The sequence below is a fragment of the Pongo abelii genome, chromosome 8 (genome assembly GCF_028885655.2).
Source record: "Pongo abelii isolate AG06213 chromosome 8, NHGRI_mPonAbe1-v2.0_pri, whole genome shotgun sequence".
Taxonomy (NCBI): Eukaryota; Metazoa; Chordata; class Mammalia; order Primates; family Hominidae; genus Pongo; species Pongo abelii.
In genome coordinates, this window is record NC_071993.2 from 69,504,858 (window position 1) to 69,523,020 (window position 18,163).

General features: G+C 36.7%; 1 protein-coding gene and 1 pseudogene across 11 annotated transcripts in view; both read right to left on the reverse strand.

The window, feature by feature from the left end:
• ADK (adenosine kinase) overlaps positions 1 to 18,163 on the reverse strand; it is a 564,491-nt gene that overhangs the window by 185,533 nt on the left and 360,795 nt on the right. For 7 of the 11 annotated variants that reach the window (XM_024253826.3, XM_054522434.2, XM_024253824.3 and 4 more), the window contains one exon: positions 6,917 to 7,087. The exons of the other annotated variants lie outside the window; for them this stretch is intronic. In XM_024253826.3, coding sequence (XP_024109594.1) covers positions 6,917 to 7,087 — 171 coding nt within the window. The remainder of the gene's footprint in view (positions 1 to 6,916; positions 7,088 to 18,163) is intronic. 11 annotated transcript variants of the gene reach the window in all.
• LOC129048269 (large ribosomal subunit protein bL35m-like) lies at positions 4,021 to 6,041 on the reverse strand (annotated as a pseudogene).

Sequence of the window (18,163 nt, forward strand, 5' to 3'; positions counted from 1 at the left end):
CATGCCCGTTTGTGATCACTGCCTCATAGCATAACCCTGTCCCCAGACAACAATGGATCTGCCATCACTATAAATTTGTTAGCATCTTCTAGAATACAAATAGAATCATATAGAATGTACTTTATAGTATCTTACACTCAGCATAGGTATTCTAAAATTCTTCTATGCTGTTGGTTCATTTCTTACCAATAGTACAATCCTTTTATAGTTGAGTAGTATTCTATTCTGTGGAAATATCACAATTTGTTTATCCAGTTACTAGTTGTGGATGTTTGGTTTGTTTTCCAGACTTTGGCCATTACAAATAAAGCTGCTATAAACATCTGTGTATGTCTTTACATGGACAGATGCTTTCATCTGTCCTGGGTGAATACCTAGGAGTGGGATAGCTAGGTCATTTGGAGGATGTATATTTAACTTTGTAAGAAACAAGAACACCATTCTCCAAAGTAGTTGTACCATTTTACATTCTAGCTGCTCCATATATCCTTACCAATATTTGGTATGGTCACACTTTTAGACATTCTAATAGCTGTGCAGTTGTTTGTTATGTGGGTTGAAGTTTGCATTTTTGGATATGGATATTTAATTGCTCCAGAACGACTTGTCAAAAAGACTATTTTCTTCCTCCATGAAAAAGCCTCTGAAACATTGTTGAAAAATAAATTTAGGTCTATTTCTGGACTTTCCCTTCTGTTCCACTGACTATTTGTCTATCATTACACCAATGCCACATTGTCTGGATTACTGTAGCTTTGTAATAAGTCTTCAAATCATGTAAAGGTCCTCTGATTTGGTTTTTAAAATCCACGTTGGTTTGGCTACTCTAGTCCAGTGCTTTTCCATATAAATATTAGAATCAACTTGACTTTAAAAAAAAACTTCGGAAATTCTGACTGAATTACACTAAACTATAGATTATTTTGAGTAGAATTTATATTTAACAATACAGAGTCTTCTAATGTATGAACATGATATATCTCCCATTTGGGTCTTCTTAAATTTTTTCAACAATGTTTTGTAGTGTTCAGTGTATACATCTTTGGTCTGGTTTATCCCAAAGTAAATACTTTGTTATACTTTTTGATGGTATTGGAAATCATATTTTTAAATTTCTGGTTGTTTCTTGCTAATATAGAAAAATACATTTGAGATTTAAATTTTTTATTCTGTATGCTACAATCTTGCTACGTCACTTAGTCCTAATAGCTTTTTTTTTTTTTTTTTTTTTTTTTTTTTGAGACGGAGTCTTGCTGTTGCCCAGACTGGAGTGCAGTGGCATGATCTCGGCTCATCGCAACCTCTGCCTCCTGGGTTCTCCTGCCTCAGCCTCCCAGGTTCTCCTGCCTCAGCCTCCCAAGTAGCTGGGATTACAGGCGTGTGCCACCATGCCCAGCTAATTTTTATATTTTTAGTAGAGACGAGGTTTCGCCATGTTGGCCACGCTGGTCTGGAACTCTTGACCTCAAATGATCCACCAGCCTCGGCCTCCCAAAGTGCTGGGATTACAGGCGTGATCCACTATGCCCAGCCAGTTCTCATAGCTTTTTGAAGATGACATCAGATTTTGTATGAAGATGATCATGCTTTTGATAATAGAGACAGTTTCACTTCCTTCTTTCTAAATCTGGATGTTTTTCATGCTTCTACTTCTACTATTCCGAGGGTTTTTTTTTTTTGACACAGTTTCACCCTGTCGCCCAGGCTGGAGTGTGGTGGCATGATCTTGGCTCACTGCAACCTCTGCCTCCCCGGTTCAAGCGATTCTCCTGCCTCAGCCTCCCAAGTAGCTGGAATTACAGGTGCCCGCCACCATGCCCTGCTATTTTGTGTATTATTAGTAGAGATGAGGTTTTGCAATGTTGGCCAGGCTGGTCTCAAACTCCTGACCCTCACCAATCCCTATTGGGATTGCAGGCATGAGCCACCGTGCCCAGCCTCCAAGGGCTTTTAACAGAAATAGATGTCTGGATTTTTCAGAAGCTTTTAGGATAATCATGTGATTTTTCTTTTTAGTCTTAATATATTTAATTACATTGATGGATTTTAAAATGCTAAACCAATTGTACACTCCTAGTCATGATGAATTACTCTTTTAATATATTGTTCGGTTTGATGTGCTAAAATTATTTGAAGAATTTTTACATCTGTGTTTATGAGGGATATTGGTCTGTAGTTTTCTTTTCTTGCAATACTTTGTTTTTGGTATGAAGGTAATGCTGACCTCATGAAATAAGATAGGTATATTTCTCCCTCTTCAATTTTCTGGGACAGTTTGTATACAATTGGTATTACATCTTTCTGAAATCTGTGTTAAAATTCAACACTGCCAAGTGAAGTGGGTCATGCTTGTAATCCCAGCACTTTGGGAGGCTGAGGTGGAAGGACTCGCTTGAGTGCAGGAGGTTGAAACCAGCCTGGGCAACAAAACGAGACCTCCTCTCTACAAAAATTAAAAATTAGCCAGCCGTGGTGGTTTGCACCTGTCGTCCTAGCTGCTCGGGAGGTTGAGGGAGGAGGATCACTTGAACCCAGGAGTTTGAGCTTGCAGTGAGACATGACTGTGCCATTGTACTATAGCCTGGGTGAGAGAGTGAGACCTTGTCTCAAAACAAACAAACAAACAAACAAACAGAAAAGAATTAAACAATGAAGCAATTCAGCCTTTGAGGTTTCTTTGTAGCAGGGTTTTAACTACAAATTCAATTTCTTTAATAATCTAAACAGACTTTTTCTATTTCTTCTTGAGTATGATTTAGTACTTTGTGTCTTTTAACAAATTTGTCCATTTCATAAAGGTTGTCAAATATATTGTAATAATATTGACAGGAGGGACCAGAACATCTAGTCTAGAGCTGATTTTAACCCGCTAATGGGACAAAATTCCTTTTAATGCTCTATTTGAAGCCTCGTGAATTACGAGGTTATCCACTCTGACTAGTAGGATAGGAATGGTTATAGGTCTTCACGTGTGCACTGAGAACTGTCCTCTACAATCTTTTTAGGTGGTTCTTTCCCTGGTCTTCCTTAATTTCCTCACAAAAATGCACTGATTCATACTCAGCTGAAGACTTGGTGGGATTCTGCAAATGTCCTGTGTTCTCTCTCTATTCAGCTATTTCTTCTCTGGTACTTTTAACTTATAAACACTAGCTATCTTAGACTCCTTGAACTTCCAGCTCCAACTCCTCATTAAAAGAGACTGCAAGGCTCTACTTGAGTTACGCTTCTTTTTTCTTTTTGAGACAGTCTCAATCACCCTGGCTGGAGTGCAGTGGTGCAATTTTGGCTCACTGCAACCTCTGCTTCCCAGGTTCAAGTAATTCTCATGCCTCAGCCACCTGAGTAGCTGGGATTACAGGCGCACAACCACCCTGCCAGGCTTTTTTGTATTTTTGTCTTCTACATTCCCATTTTACATTCCCACCAGCAATACACAAGTGTTTCCAATTTCTCCACATCTTCACCAATACTTGTTAATTTCCATTTTTTAAAACAATTGTCATTCTGATGGGTGTGAAGTGGTATCTAATTTTGGTTTTGATTTGCACTTCTTGACTGGTTATGTTGAGCAACTTTTCATGTGTTTATTGGCCATCTGCATATCTTCTTCAAATAAATGTTTATTAAATTCCTTTGATCATTACTGAATTATGTTGTTAGTTTGCTTATTGTTGAGTTGTTACTGTGTTAAATATTCTGAATATGAATCCTTTACCAGATATACGATTTGCAAATATTAACTCCCATTCCACTAGTTGTCTTTTCACATTCTTGATAATGTCCTTCGATGCACAAAAATTGTTAATTTTGATGATGTCTAATTTATCTATTTTTTCCATTTGTTGCTTGTACTTTGGAGTCTTTTTTTTTTTTTTAAGTGAAGATTGTTTTGATATCATCAGCATCTGCTGCAAACTTAAACCACTTTTGGGACTATTCTTTTCTCTTTTGTCTCTACCAAACTTTTAGCATCATTCCGTGATTCTAAATACATTTTCCACCTTCTTTTTACATGTCTTTTACAAATTTGAGCTTTTTTTTTTTAAGTTTTAAAACTTTTATAAGTTCAATGTTGTCACTGTATGTTTACATATTCATTGGTACAATTTACATCGAGATTTTTACTTATCCATTTTTGCAAAGATATGTACACAAAGATACACATTCAATAAATGAGAAACAAGTGAAACTTCTGATCTATACTTTCAGGTTTGTTCGATCATGATACTTCTGATAAGGATCATGGACATACCAGTTTCACCTCTTCCAGAAGGACGTCGTCATTTTATCTTAAGAGTTTACTCTGGGTTTTATTGCAGAATACAAATTCCCTCAATCGCTTTTTTCTTGCAGGTGCCTTTTTCCATAATTTTTTCTTATAACCAGCCCTTCTCATCCAAAGGCCACAATGAAGTCAAAGAAAACTATAGATGACAGCTTTCACAATCTTTCTCTTGCCTTTTCGTGTACTGACGTATGTTAGAGATCTGACTGGCAGCTTCAAGGCACTTGGAAGCAAGAGGGCCACTCTATTAAGGATCGCTGAAGTATGCCCACATGTCAGGTTTCTCTCAGATGTGGTAAGTCTGGGAGTGGAGGAAATAACTGGTGTCTGAATATGACTAAAACGTCCAGTGGACAATGCAGAAATAAGAGAGGCATTTTTGACACAGTTTCGGTAGGCTGAAGATGCCAAAATATTCAGAGGCCATAAGATTCCTGAAGCTGCTCTCACTGCACCGGCAAAGGCAGAGGCAGCTATCTTGTCGTCCTCCAAATTTGAGCTCTTATTAAAGAGTTTTCTGCTTGCTCTGCTATGTTTTTTAAAAAGGTCCCTCCACATTCTCTCCTTAATTAAGATCATTTGTGACTATAAAGTCCGAATAGCATTTTTTATGGCATTCAATCTCCCTACGCTTTCTTTACTTCCAAAGTCCCATTCTTTGCAATCATATTTATGTTTTTTTGTTTTCTTTTTTTTTTTAGACGGAGTCCAGGCTGGAGTGCGGTCGCGCGATCTCGGCTCACTGCAAGCTCCGCCTCCCGGGTTCACGCCATTCTCCTGTCTCAGTCTCCCGAGTAGCTGGGACTACAGGCACTCGCCACCACGCCTGGCTAATTTTTTGTATTTTAAGTAGAGACAGGCTTTCACCGTGTTAGCCAGGATGGTCTCAATCGCCTGACCTCGTGATCCGTCCGCCTCTGCCTCCCAAAGTGCTGGGATTACAGGCGTGAGCCACCGCGCCCGGCCTCTTTGGAATCATATTTATCTTTTTTAAAAGTTTTAAGATTTGTCTCTTAAACTCTAGAGAACTTATTTAAGTGCTGCCAGTCTGATCTTTCTTGACTACTTAGAACTCTGAGACCAAGTGTTAACTTCTCCCAATGATTCTCAAGAGTACTGAGACCAATGCTTTAATGTTATTCAAAGGGCTTGAATAGCACTTTTCCCATTTACTTCTTTTACCCTTTAGAAAATAAAACTGTTAATAAGGAAAAACTAAATGGTAGATCTTAGTCAAATTAGGCTTCTAGCAGTGCTTATATGGCACTTGGCTATTACCACTATTTCTTGCCAGTATCTCAATTTGTGAATTATCAAGAATATAGCATTTCTTTCCAATGTCACCATTTATAACCAATGTAACCATCACCTTTGCAGATACACTATCATATTATTTGTATGGGTCATCCTTTATTCTTTACCCAGGTGATCTCATAAACTTCCAGGTCAATTTTTATGTTATTCTAGGCAGACGGCAGTTATTAGATATAAAATTAATGAATATATTCAAACTATGTTAGAAGTATGGAATTAGAATCAGAATGAACTTCTGGGATGATTAATACAATACCTTCATTGTATACATTAAACCATCAAGTGACATGGCCAAGTCACAGGAAGATACACTGAAGGTTTTTTCCTCTTTCATGGATTTTTAAAGAGGCATAAACAGTAAATAAGAGGTATAAACAGTAAATAAGCAATCAAAGTAAATAAGCATTTAAGTAAATAAGCATTTCCATAATTTAGAATGGAAGAAAATACATTCTTGGTAGAAAGAAAAAACTGTAATTGTTGAGATGAAATTCCATTTTATCACCTTCAACTATAACAAACAATATTTTTAAATGATATTATTAATAAAGAAATATAAATGTAATATATCAAAATTTACTCATAATTTATTAAACAAATATCAAATGGACTTAGACTCTGAAGAGACTTAAAAAAGTGATGAATGTGCTTTTTATCCTGATTGTGGTCATAGTAACAGGACAGGTATCCGTCTGTAAAAACTCACAGAAATTACAGTAAAAAGGATGACTCTTACTATAAGTAAATTAAACTTCAAACACCTAAACTTTAAAAAATAAATGTTGGGCCGGGCACAGTGGCTCATACCTGTAATCCTAGCACTTTGGGAGGCTGAGGCAATCAGATCACCTGAGGTCAGGAGTTCGTGACCAGCCTGGCCAACATGGTGAAACCCTGTCTCTACTAAAAATACAAAAATTAGCTGGGCATGGTGGCATGTGCCTATAACCCCAGCTACTTAGGAGGCTGAGGCAGAACTGCTTGAACCCGGGAAGGAGAGGTTGCAGTGAGCCAAGATCATGCCATTACACTCCAGCCTGGATGAAAAGAGGGAAACTCCACCTCAAAAAAATAAAAATATAAAAATAAATAAATAAATAAATGCTTCACTAAGAAAGAAGTTAGTATATACTGAAGGAAATATTGAAAATACTGAGAGCAGTTGACATTGAGGCATTTTTGTTGCACAATTCTCAAGGATATTTACACAAAAATTTAGGATTTAATTTATATATTTCTAAACATATATACACACATCAGAAATAAACAAACAAAAAACCCCCAGGTTCTTTTGAAAAAGGAAAGGTAACTCACTGTCTCATTTCCAAAAAGTATGTCAACATAAGGCATAACTTTCATCAATGATTCCTTGTAGAACTGGCTAATAAACGGTGCAGATAGATTCAAAGTGAAAATCCTGTTGTTTTCAGAAGCATGGTAAGCCACTTTTAATACTGACTCTGGGGAAACTGTAAGAAAAAAGCCCTGGATGAAGAAAAAAGGAGGGAAAATTAGAAATGCCATCTCCACAGTCACTCTCAGTGAGAATAAAAGAAACCTATACAAAATACAAAAGTATATACAATACAATTATAAGATGCAAGGCAGAAAATAGCAACATTTGACTGGAAGGATATTTGATCATATGAGTACCATATGCTTGATACATGCCGTTACTTCAGAGAATAAAGCATTACTTATTTCATACTAGGTTTATATGCTCAATACTAAAGAATTCTGGAAATTCATGAAAGAAAAAATATTTGAAAGGTCTCATTCAAGACAATAATTACATTTGAATTAGGGAAATTGTACTATGAAGGCAAACTGAATCCTTTTAGCTTCTTACAAACAGTTTGGAATATATATTTTTTGAGATAAGATTTCACTATATTGCCCAGGCTGGTCCTGAACTCCTGGGATAAAGCAATCCTCCTACCTCAGCCCTCCAAGTAGCTGGGATTACAGGTGCGCACCACTGAGCCTGGCTGAGTTTGTATTCTTGTAAGTGACTTTAAAATAATCTGTTTATTAAGATCATAACTTCTGGCTGGGCACAATGAATCACACCTGGAATTCCAGCACTTTGGGAGGCCAAGGTGGGCCAATCACTTGAGTCTGGGAGTTCCAAACCAGCTTGGGCTACATGGCAGAACTCTGTCTCTACAAAAATTTCAAAAATTAGCTGGGTGTGTTGGTGTGTGCCTGTGGTCCCAGTTACTCATGAGACTGAGACGGGAGGATTGCTATAGCCCAGGGGGTGGAGGTTGAAGTGAGCCAAGATCACACCACTGCACTCCAGCCTGGGAAATACAGGGAGACCTTGTCTCTATATCAATCAATCAATCATAACTTGTTACCTTAAGAAATATTTAAATTGATTTTTGAGGAAGATTCTGAATTAGAATTTTCAAATAATGAGAAAAGAATTCAGTAATGCAAAAGAAAAATATTTAATTAAAATTTCATGTCAGGAAAGCTGCATTTAAAATGCTATTTATCTACAGTTTTAATATTAATGAAAGTCTTATTAAAACATATTCATGCTTTCTAGATGAAAGCATAAGCAAAGACATACATGTATATACAGGAAATTAGTTTGGATGGTGCACAAACAAGTAAAGGAATACACAAAGGGCAATAATAGAGACTTGAAAAGGTCGGCGAAGTTAAGAACACAAAGGGCCTTGGGTGGCAGGGTAGGAATCTATTTGGTGGGCAATGTGCGAGAGGGGTACGGGTGGATCATGGGTAATGAATATTTCTGTGAAAGGAAGGAATAACAAGCTTATGGGAAAATTTAAAGCAAAGTTAACCTGGGCAGCAACAATTCAGCAACAGTTAGTAAATGTCTACATTTGGCTGTGTAAAAGAAAACCATATTAGGAGTACTACATACAGGACTTGGCAATTGTTTAAGATGTGGAAGGCAAAGAAGAAAAGAGTCAAAAGATGATTGAGATTTTTGAATCTGGTTCTACCATTAATAAAAGTGGAAAATTCCAGAATAAGATCTGGCTTAGATGGTAAAGACTGTTTAGTTGTGGTCATACTACACTTGAGGTTCTAAGGGATCTCTAAGTATCTACCAGAAAGTTGGACTTAGAGGAAAGGCCATGAAGGAGGTGAGGTCAAAGAGGTGTTGTAATTCCCAAGGCAGAGAACACAGAACAAAAGAGGACGAAGGAAAAAATGGAGAACAAAAATTAGAGGAAATAAAAAAGGAAAAGGAGAAAACAAAAGGAGGCCAAATGAGGAGAGAAGAAGTGATGGTGGAGAAACTAAGCAAGGGAAATTTTAAGAAGGTGCTATGGGGAAGTAGAGAAAGAAAGGAATGAGTAAAAGTCATAAGATTTGATGATTAACAGAAAGCCCTTAGTATGATGGTAGAAGTAGTTGTTAAAAAAGGAATGGTGAGAAAGTAAGGTAAGAATAATTATTTTCAAAGCTTCATCAGTAATGATAATAAAACCATCTGAAATGTAATGAGTAATTATTGTGTCCCAGGTACTATACTATACAGCAACTCAGTTATTGTTTTTTCCTTACATCAAACCTATGAGGTGGACACTTATTAGTTTCTTTTGATAAATAAAGCAAGATAGAGAAGTTAAGAGATGTTTCTTAGGACACACAGCTTACATGTGATGAAGCCTGGATTCACACGGCTCCAGATATGTTGCTAGTTTGAGCAGATAATAAGAGGAGGAAAAGGCACAAATGCTTTTTTGCGGGGGAGGGTGGGCAGGGAAAGGAGGGAATAAGAGATTTGCTTTTAAGGGCAGGGAAAGTTGGAAAGATTTTGCTGTTCAAAGAAAAGGATCTATTGGAGAAATAGAAGAATGAAGAGGCAAGAGAGAGAGGATAATTAGAGCAAAGAACTAGAGGAAGTGGGAGCACTGGAAACTAGAAGGGGAGAAAAACTGGCTTATAAATGGAAGAAATAACCTTGAAAATATAAAAGAAACTTCTTTTAAAAGTTACAAAAATGCTACTGAGATCTTCACTTATAACTGAGGGACCAACAATTTCCATAATGCAAACTCTGAAAAGTTTAAAAAGAAAAAAAATCTTTTAAAATATTACTTTCAAATTTCAAATAGACTACAATAAGAAGACTAAAAAAATTAATTTTGTGGCAGGAGCCATGTGTATTGGGATCCATCTTTTAAGGAAGGGTTTATTGCCTTTATATATATTCTGAGACATTAAGAGAGAATCGTCTACTATAATTGTGTCAGGGCCCAGAATACAATACCCCAAAATATGGCCCCCTAGCAATTGAGAAAACCCGCAGAAGCAAGGTCACTCTGACCTTCTCCCACCTTTCTGTGTGAAAGCTGGCCAAAAAACCCTATTCCAAAGGGGTCCTGCCCTATACCTGGCGGCCAAGAATAATCTAACAGACAGGACTTGCTGGCTTCCACATCCTCCAGCTCTAGGTTTATTACCATTAGATCATACCCCTTTTGTCTAATGTTTCTCTACAACTATCCATGTCTTTCATCAGACTTCACATAAAAATACAGTTTTTGCTGGTCTTTGGGTCTTAATTTCTGAAGGCTCCTGTGTCATGTAAAACTTTGTTAAATAAATTATGCTTTTCTCTTGTTAATCTCTTTCGTTACAGAGGGTTCAGTCATGACCCTTGCGATGGATGAGAAAAATATGTTACTTTTTCTCCCCTACAACTGCCTCTTATCACTTTAAAGTACTGCTAGTGAAATTCTAAATGTTTTAGTATGTTTAGTGAAATGCAAAATGTTTTTGTATAATAACAATATTTCTCATCATTTAAAAATTGAATCCATTAATTCTTTACCAATATTCAAGTGTTCTAAGAGGCAACAAATCTTAGTCTTAGTTATTATTTTTAAATGTTTTTATCTTTCTTTTTTAATCAAGTATCCTATCACTTGCAAACTATGAGCATCCAAGCTGCTGCTTTGCTATTTCTGTCACTTGGAGAATTAAAACGAACAGTTTATACAGCATCTTGTCTCCATAGTAATATGGATGTACTGTCTTGCTTTTTAGTCTCTCATTTAATGAGAAGATTTTAAAGCTTTCCCCCTCTATTTCTCCCCAAACTGTTGCAGCATGAAATAAAAACCTCCCATAGCTAGCATTCTGCCAGCTGTGGATTAACCACAGCCAGCCACAGAATGGTCTACATAAATAGTAACCTGGTCAAATAATTAGGCTTCTCACCAACTTCAGACTGAAAATTTGATCTGTGCTAAAATACATCTGATTGTAATTTAAGGTACAGAACACTGTGCCCCTGGAGTCTAAATCTGGCCCCAATCCAAATGTATGTATGCTGTGTGTGTGTTTTCCTTTAAAATACAACACAAGAGTCTTGTGATATGGATAGTATGATGTCAATTTTGTTAATTTTATAAATATACAAAACTCGTCAACTTTTAAATAAAAGGCAAATTCACTATTTAAATTAATTCTATTTTTGAATGATCTCTTGTTTTTCTTTAAGTAAATATTTAGTATTTAAACAATTTGGGGTTTATGCTCTGTTAGATCGCAAAGACTGTTAAAATTGATGCCATCCATAATTTTTCTTGCTAGATTTATAACCTTTGCTAGGCCACATGTTCCAGACTATAGTATCACCAAAAATAAAAAGTGCCATTACAAAATTTTTTTTCTACATGTAAGGTTTGCAACAAAATCAAGTCTATAGTTTAGAAAAATATATAACCAATAAAATCTTGTGCTTTACTAATTAGGGATTTCGGTCTGCACAACAGTTAGCTGTTTATCTTTGATCCTATAACCAAAAGCAAAGTAGATGCTAACACTTAGAGGCTGGATAACATTAATTAGAACTGAGAATGAAGTGGGACTGTTGTATTCATTACAACAGAAAACAAAACAACACAAAGTGGTAGCAGTAGGACGGATAGGGACAGAACCAAAGAACTGTTTTAGTGGAGCAAGACTTAATGCTTGGAAATCGAAAAAACTTAAACACATTACACAACCACTCTAAGGATTTTTCAGAGTAGTTTAAACGTGAGGGAATGTTAGAAACAACATTGTTTAATATACTAAAGGAAAAAATTGCCCTTTTTGCTCTTTTTTTTTTTTACCAGTGTTTACCTTAATTCAAGGTAATCATTTGGGGTTCTTTTAAATTGTCCTTGCCTAAGAGCACAACCTCTTTTCATTATTACCAATTATGTGAGGAATAGGGGTATGTGTATGTGTATGTGTTCACGCACACCTATGTAAATTTCAGGCATTTATAACTCTTGGAAGTATAAGTCTATATTAATTCAAAAGGAAATAAACCTATGTAAAATATCCATGACTATAATTAATCAACTGTGGATACATGGTGATATAGAAAAAAAAGCCTTTGTTTTTATTGAGAACAATATTCTGATCAGAATATAATAGGGAAGAATATATGGTATTATTTTGAAATATTTGAAACAGTAGATTTTAATCTATTTGGGTCTATCTACTTCCTGATTACACATATGCATAAAACTATGCAGTGGCGGTCAGCAACTATACATAATGAGGCTTTATTTAAAAATAATGGGTAAGCACTGGATTCAACTGAAGGTTAAGAATTTGTAATTTAGTTTATTTTCTCACAATTACATAATCATATATTCCAGTTTGATAAAAACATTTTTTAAAAATACATAGAAAATCTACAATAAAAGAGAAGTAAATATCAAACTTCTAGAGCGGGAAAAACTTTCAAACTTACAGAGGAAGTATTATCTAAATTGTTTGCTATAGTAAAAGTAAAGGGTTCAGTTGGTACTCTCAGAAGGAAAAAAACAAACAAATAAACAAAAGATGAGGAAAAACATGACAAAGGGTTAGTATCTTTAGTCCACAAAGAAATTTAAAAGTAGACTAAAAATTAAACAAACATTAGGACACCAATAGATAAATAAACCATAACATAAAAAAGTATTCCACTAAAAGAGAAATACATAGTAAATAAAATTTGTAGAGAAATATTCCTCTCTAGTAACTAAAGAAACAACATGGTAACAATGATGAAGAAGGGTTGAAGAAACAAATATTAATACTGCTGATGGTACTGCAACTGACAACAGTCTTTCAGGAAATAATTTGAAAATACACAAGATGAACCATAAACAAATTTATACTCTTTGACCCAATAATTCTACTTCTGAGAGTCTACTTTAAGAAAGTAATCCAAAACATGGGAAAATACACATTCATAAACTTATCAGTGTATTTATTTCATTGAAATCAATGTAAAAAATGACAGAGGAACAGTCAAGAATTGGCTATATACTCTAAAGCTCACTACTGATCACTTAAAATGTGACTAGTGCAAAGAGGGGCTTGAATTTTAAATTTAATTTAAATTTAAATGAAGAAGCTACATGTAGATGATGAGCATAAGTAACGTGGCTAGTATGATTGTGAAACTATCTTTTTAATTTACTTTCATTAATTTAAATGTAAAAATTGAAGCATTTCATATTTTTCTGCTGAAGCTTTATTGTTTTGGTAGGACTACATTTTATTTTGACATTGAAAGTTTAGTGACATAATTCACTGGTATATACGTAAAATAGGTACATTTCAAAGATGTACTATGAAAAGAAGGTTAAAATCTAATAATTTTTACATCTAATATGGTGTATAATTTTTACATGTTGAAACAATAAATATTTTAGATATATTAGATTAAATAAAATACATTATTAATCTGTTTCTTTTTACATTTTTCATATGGGTCCTGGAAAATTTTAAGTTATATTTCTATTGAATAGCACCACTCCAGAGAATATTTTAAAGATATTACAAATGATGATGATGATGAAAACTAAGTAGTAAAGTAGAAAATGCTTATGGCACATAAATATTCAATTAAATAGAAGACATACAAATAGTGTGTACACAGTATGATTATAACCTACATTAAATCAATAGTAAAAAAGATTATAAGAGAATAACCAAAAGTAAAACTGGTTAAGTTTAGGTACAAAAATTGTGGATAATTCTAATATTTTCTTTGTTTTTCAAAATTTGGTAATATGGGTAGATGGCACTTCTGATAAAAAAGTATTGATTACTCATATCTCTTAAACAATTTTTATCAGGAGAGCCATCTAACCACATCACTGAATTTTGAAAAATAAATTGTAAGAAATATCCGTAAGTTTTCACCCCAATTTAACCATTTTTAGTTTTGGTGTATTTGTGTCTACACAAACAAGAGATGTTTACAAATAGTAAGAAGCTTAACTCAATAAACAGGAGTAAGAGTAGATCATACACAGCTGGGAGTAAGTCTATATTACTTCTTTGAGTAGACAGAAGGCTCAAAAAGGAACAAACTAAATACGAGACTAGCAGCTTTAGAAAGCATAAACCACTATTTATAGAAGAAAAATAAAATAAAGAAAGATGTGTGGTAACAGAAAAATATTTGGACAACCAGAGAGCCCAACCAAGCCTAGACTAGCACTGATGAGGAAAGGGCTAAGACTACCAGATGCTTGTGTCTCAAGATGTATCACTGTCGTCTGTTCTAAAGAACATAATTAGCTTGTTTTCCATGCCATAACTTAGGTGCCATAGTAACACTAGTCAGAGAACAGGGCTGAGAGAATGAATAAATTACAAGTCAAAAATAACAAATATAACAACCATATAGCATGCTTTCTTCCTCTTAATGGGTCCTACATGTTTTGTGAATCTCCCAGAAAGTATAAAATATATTTTGTTCTCAGAGTCGATCAAATAAGAGTTATGACAAACCATAGTTCCTATCTGCTTGTAAGAAAAATGTTGGCCTGACAACGATTAAGATAATGTATAAATAATTTATAATTACAATGCTATAATATGCAGTATTTCATACAAACGACAGCAACAGAATTACTAAAAGAAGAAAGCTAGAACAAATATACTTGTGAATGCCATAAAGGTTATGTTACCAATGACAGAAGGCAATGTAAAGAAATAGAAGAGAATAATTCACCTGGATCTTCTTCCTGCCTATGTGGTTCCTTTTGGAAGCAGAAAATCACATAGTCTACATATCTTTTAATCTTTTTTTTTTTTTTTTTGAGACAGAGACTCGCCCAGTTGCCTAGACTAGAGTGCAGTGGTGCAATCACAGCTCAGTGCACCCTCGACCTCCTGGGCTCAGGTGATCCTCCCACCTCTGCCTCCTAAGTAGCTGGGACTACAGGCATGCACCACCACGCCCAGCTAGTTTTTGTATTTTTAGTAGAAACAGGATTTTGTCACGTTGCCCAGTCTGGTTTCCAACTACTGAGCTCAAGCTATACGCCTGCCTCAGCCTCCCAAAGTGCTGGGGTTACAGGTGTAAGCCACCACACCCAGCTCATTTTAATCTGTTTAAGGATTAAAATACACCCAACTTCAGGTATGTTATAAATGAAGAAGTCCATTTTTCTTCTATCCCACATAACTCCCTCAAAAAAGGAAGTAAAATGAGGAAAAAGATATAGTAGAAATAAAATGGGCTTTAAGGGAATACATAGGAGCATATTTATATAGCTCTGTTCAACATAAAACAAAGTGTGAGGAATCCTAGAAGTCTACTTCTAGGAGAAAAGATGAGAATGTGGTGAATGCACACTGATATGGTTTGGCTCTGTGTTCCCACCCAAATCTCATCTTTAATTGTGCTCCCATAATTCCTACGTGTTGTGGGAGAGACTGGTAGGAGATAATTTGAATCATGAGGGTGGTTTCCCTCATGCTGTTCTCGTGGTAGTGAATAAGTCTCACGAGATCTGATGGTTTTATCAGGGGTATCTGCTTTTGCCTCCCACCATGATTCTGAGGCCTCCCAAGCCATGTGGACCTGTAAGTCCAATTAAACCTCTTTTTCTTCCCAGTCTCAGGTATGCCTTTATCAGCAGCATGAAAACAGACTAATACACACACTACTATGCAGAGATTAAAAGCAATAAAGGAATTGGGCACAGGGGCTCCAGCCTATAATCCCAGCACTTTGGGAGGCTGAGGTAGGCGGATCACTTGAGGTCAGGAGTTCAAAACCAGCCTGGCCAACATGGTGAGCTCCCGTCTCTACCAAAAATACAAAAATTAGTTGGGTGTGGTGGTGGGTGCCTGTAGTCCCAGCTACTTGGGAGGCTGAGGCTACTTGGTCGCTTGAACCAAGGAGGTGGAGGTTGCAGTGATCTGAGATTGCACCATTGCACTCCAGCCTGGGCAACAGAGCGAGACTCCATCTCAAAAAAAAAAAAAAAAAAAAAAAAAAAAAAAGCAATAAAGGAGTAACATCAGCAAGATGGCTGAGTAGGGATACCTGGTGCTTGTCTAACCCACAAAAAAAAAAAGGATCAAGGCAACAAACAGCTAAGATTTGACTGGAGTGTGAAGGAAGAGTAGTGGTGTGCACTGATGGAATGAAGATGCACCTGTGGCGATTGGAAGTCTAGGAAGGCAGCATAGAGGCACTCAAACTCGTGGTCCCATCTTCCCCACTTAGATCAGATCTGCCTGGAGACAGGAGAGAATTGCTATTGCAGGGAAAAAAGTCAGCAGAAGATCCCTACCAGCCCTCTTTGCCACCACAAACACATGAAGTCCTTACTACACAAGAATCCCATAGTCCTCACAAGCCCTGAGCCCATTTTGGAGAGCTGCCAAGAATTCATGCAACTGCACTGACCTGGATTAAGAGCACAAGGTGTGTACTCCCCATCCCACCACTGTGAGCCAAACTGCTGTAACATGGCGCCATCTTGAGAATAGCCACCTGTGTAGTATGCCCTCCTCTGGGGGGAAAGTGGCCACTGCACCTCTCCAGAACTGAGGCTCCATCTTCATTATGCCAACTCCAAACAAGTTTCTGAACACCATGATCCAAGCTGGTGAAGGTTGGACCCTGGACTGACTGTTATTCTGGTCTTGCACAGCAAGAAAACCTAGTACCATGGCTGTACCACCAACAGAGAAACCCGTCTGCCAGTCCTACCCACAGCAAGTCTGCTCTTAAGCTGGCCAAAGTGCTGGGCTCCCTTCTCTAAGCAGGAGATCTCCCTGAGACTCTGAGAAGGTGATATGGCCGAGGGCCAGCAGAGTAGGGCTACCTGCAAGCAATCAGAACCTGAGAAACAGACACACAGCTCCCCCATAGGCATGCCCTTGGCCTGCCCAACAGTCCTGTAAGGCCCCAATAAGGGCCTGAGAGATAGTCCCACAGACTGCCCCTGTGCCACAAGGAATATTTCCAAGCCAGCCAAGTGGCCAAAAGCCCGTGTCCCAGACCTGAAAGCTGCTCCTGGCAGGCATGTCCCCAGGTTGCCCAAGCAACCTTATACTTGTATTTCTGGTCAGAGTAACAGCCTTGTGGCCCCAATCTCAGCAAGCCAATCTCACCAACCAAGTTGGCTGACCTACTATGTGCACGTACATACCCCAGACCTGAGAAACAGTCTAGTGAGCCCACCCCTGGCAAAGTGGCATCACCATTGCCACAAACTCTCTCAGCCCATGCCACTGAGAAACTCACAAATGCCACTAGAGTGGATTACAGCTGAAGAAATTACTCAGAGACTATAAAACTACATGTATCTAGAAATGAGGCTAATGTACCCCACCAAACCAACAATCCAAGACTCATTCATATTCTTTCTTATGAAACCTACTCCATAAAATTAAAAGAGGTGACTTTTCCACCACATGCATTAGAAATCAACACAGGGACACATCAACCATGAAAAAGCAAGAAAAAGCCTGGGCAACATGGTGAAACCCTGTCTCTACTAAAAACCACAAAAATTAGCAGGGCATATTGGTGAGTGTCTGTAATTCCAGCTACTTGGGGAGCTGAGGTGGGAGGATCACTTGAGCATACGAGGTAGAAGCTGCAGTGAGCCGAGATTGTGCCACTGCACTCCAGCCTGGGCAACAGAATGTGAACTTATCTTAAAAGAAGAAGGAAAAAAAGCAAGAAAACATGTAATGACAAAAGGAAAACAATAATTATCTAGTAACAGACTCCAAACTATAAGGAAATATATGAAATGTGGGAAAAAAATCAAAATAATCATCTTAAATAAATCCAATAAGATACAAGAGAATACCGATAGATAATTCAACAAAGTCAGGAAAACAGTTTATGATTTGAAAGGGAAATTCAACAAAGATAGATATCATGAAAAAGAATGAAGCAGAAATCCTAGAGCTGAAGAATTTAATGAATGAAATAAAAAATACAATAAAGAGCTAAACAACAGACTAGATCAAGAAGAAGAATTTCTGAACTTGAAGAATGATCTTTTGAAATAACACAGGCAGACTAACTTTAAAAAAATAAAAGAGAATGAAAAAGCCTAAAGGATTTATGGGATACCATTAAGCAAACAAATATCTCCAGAAGGTGAAGGGAAAGGTGAGAAAAACATATTTAATGAAATAATAACAGAAAGACAGAGAGACATCCAAGTCGAGAAAGCTCAAATATATTCACCTCAAACAGGACCTCTGCAAGGCACATTACAGTTAAATTGTCAAAAGTCAAAGACAAAGAAAGAA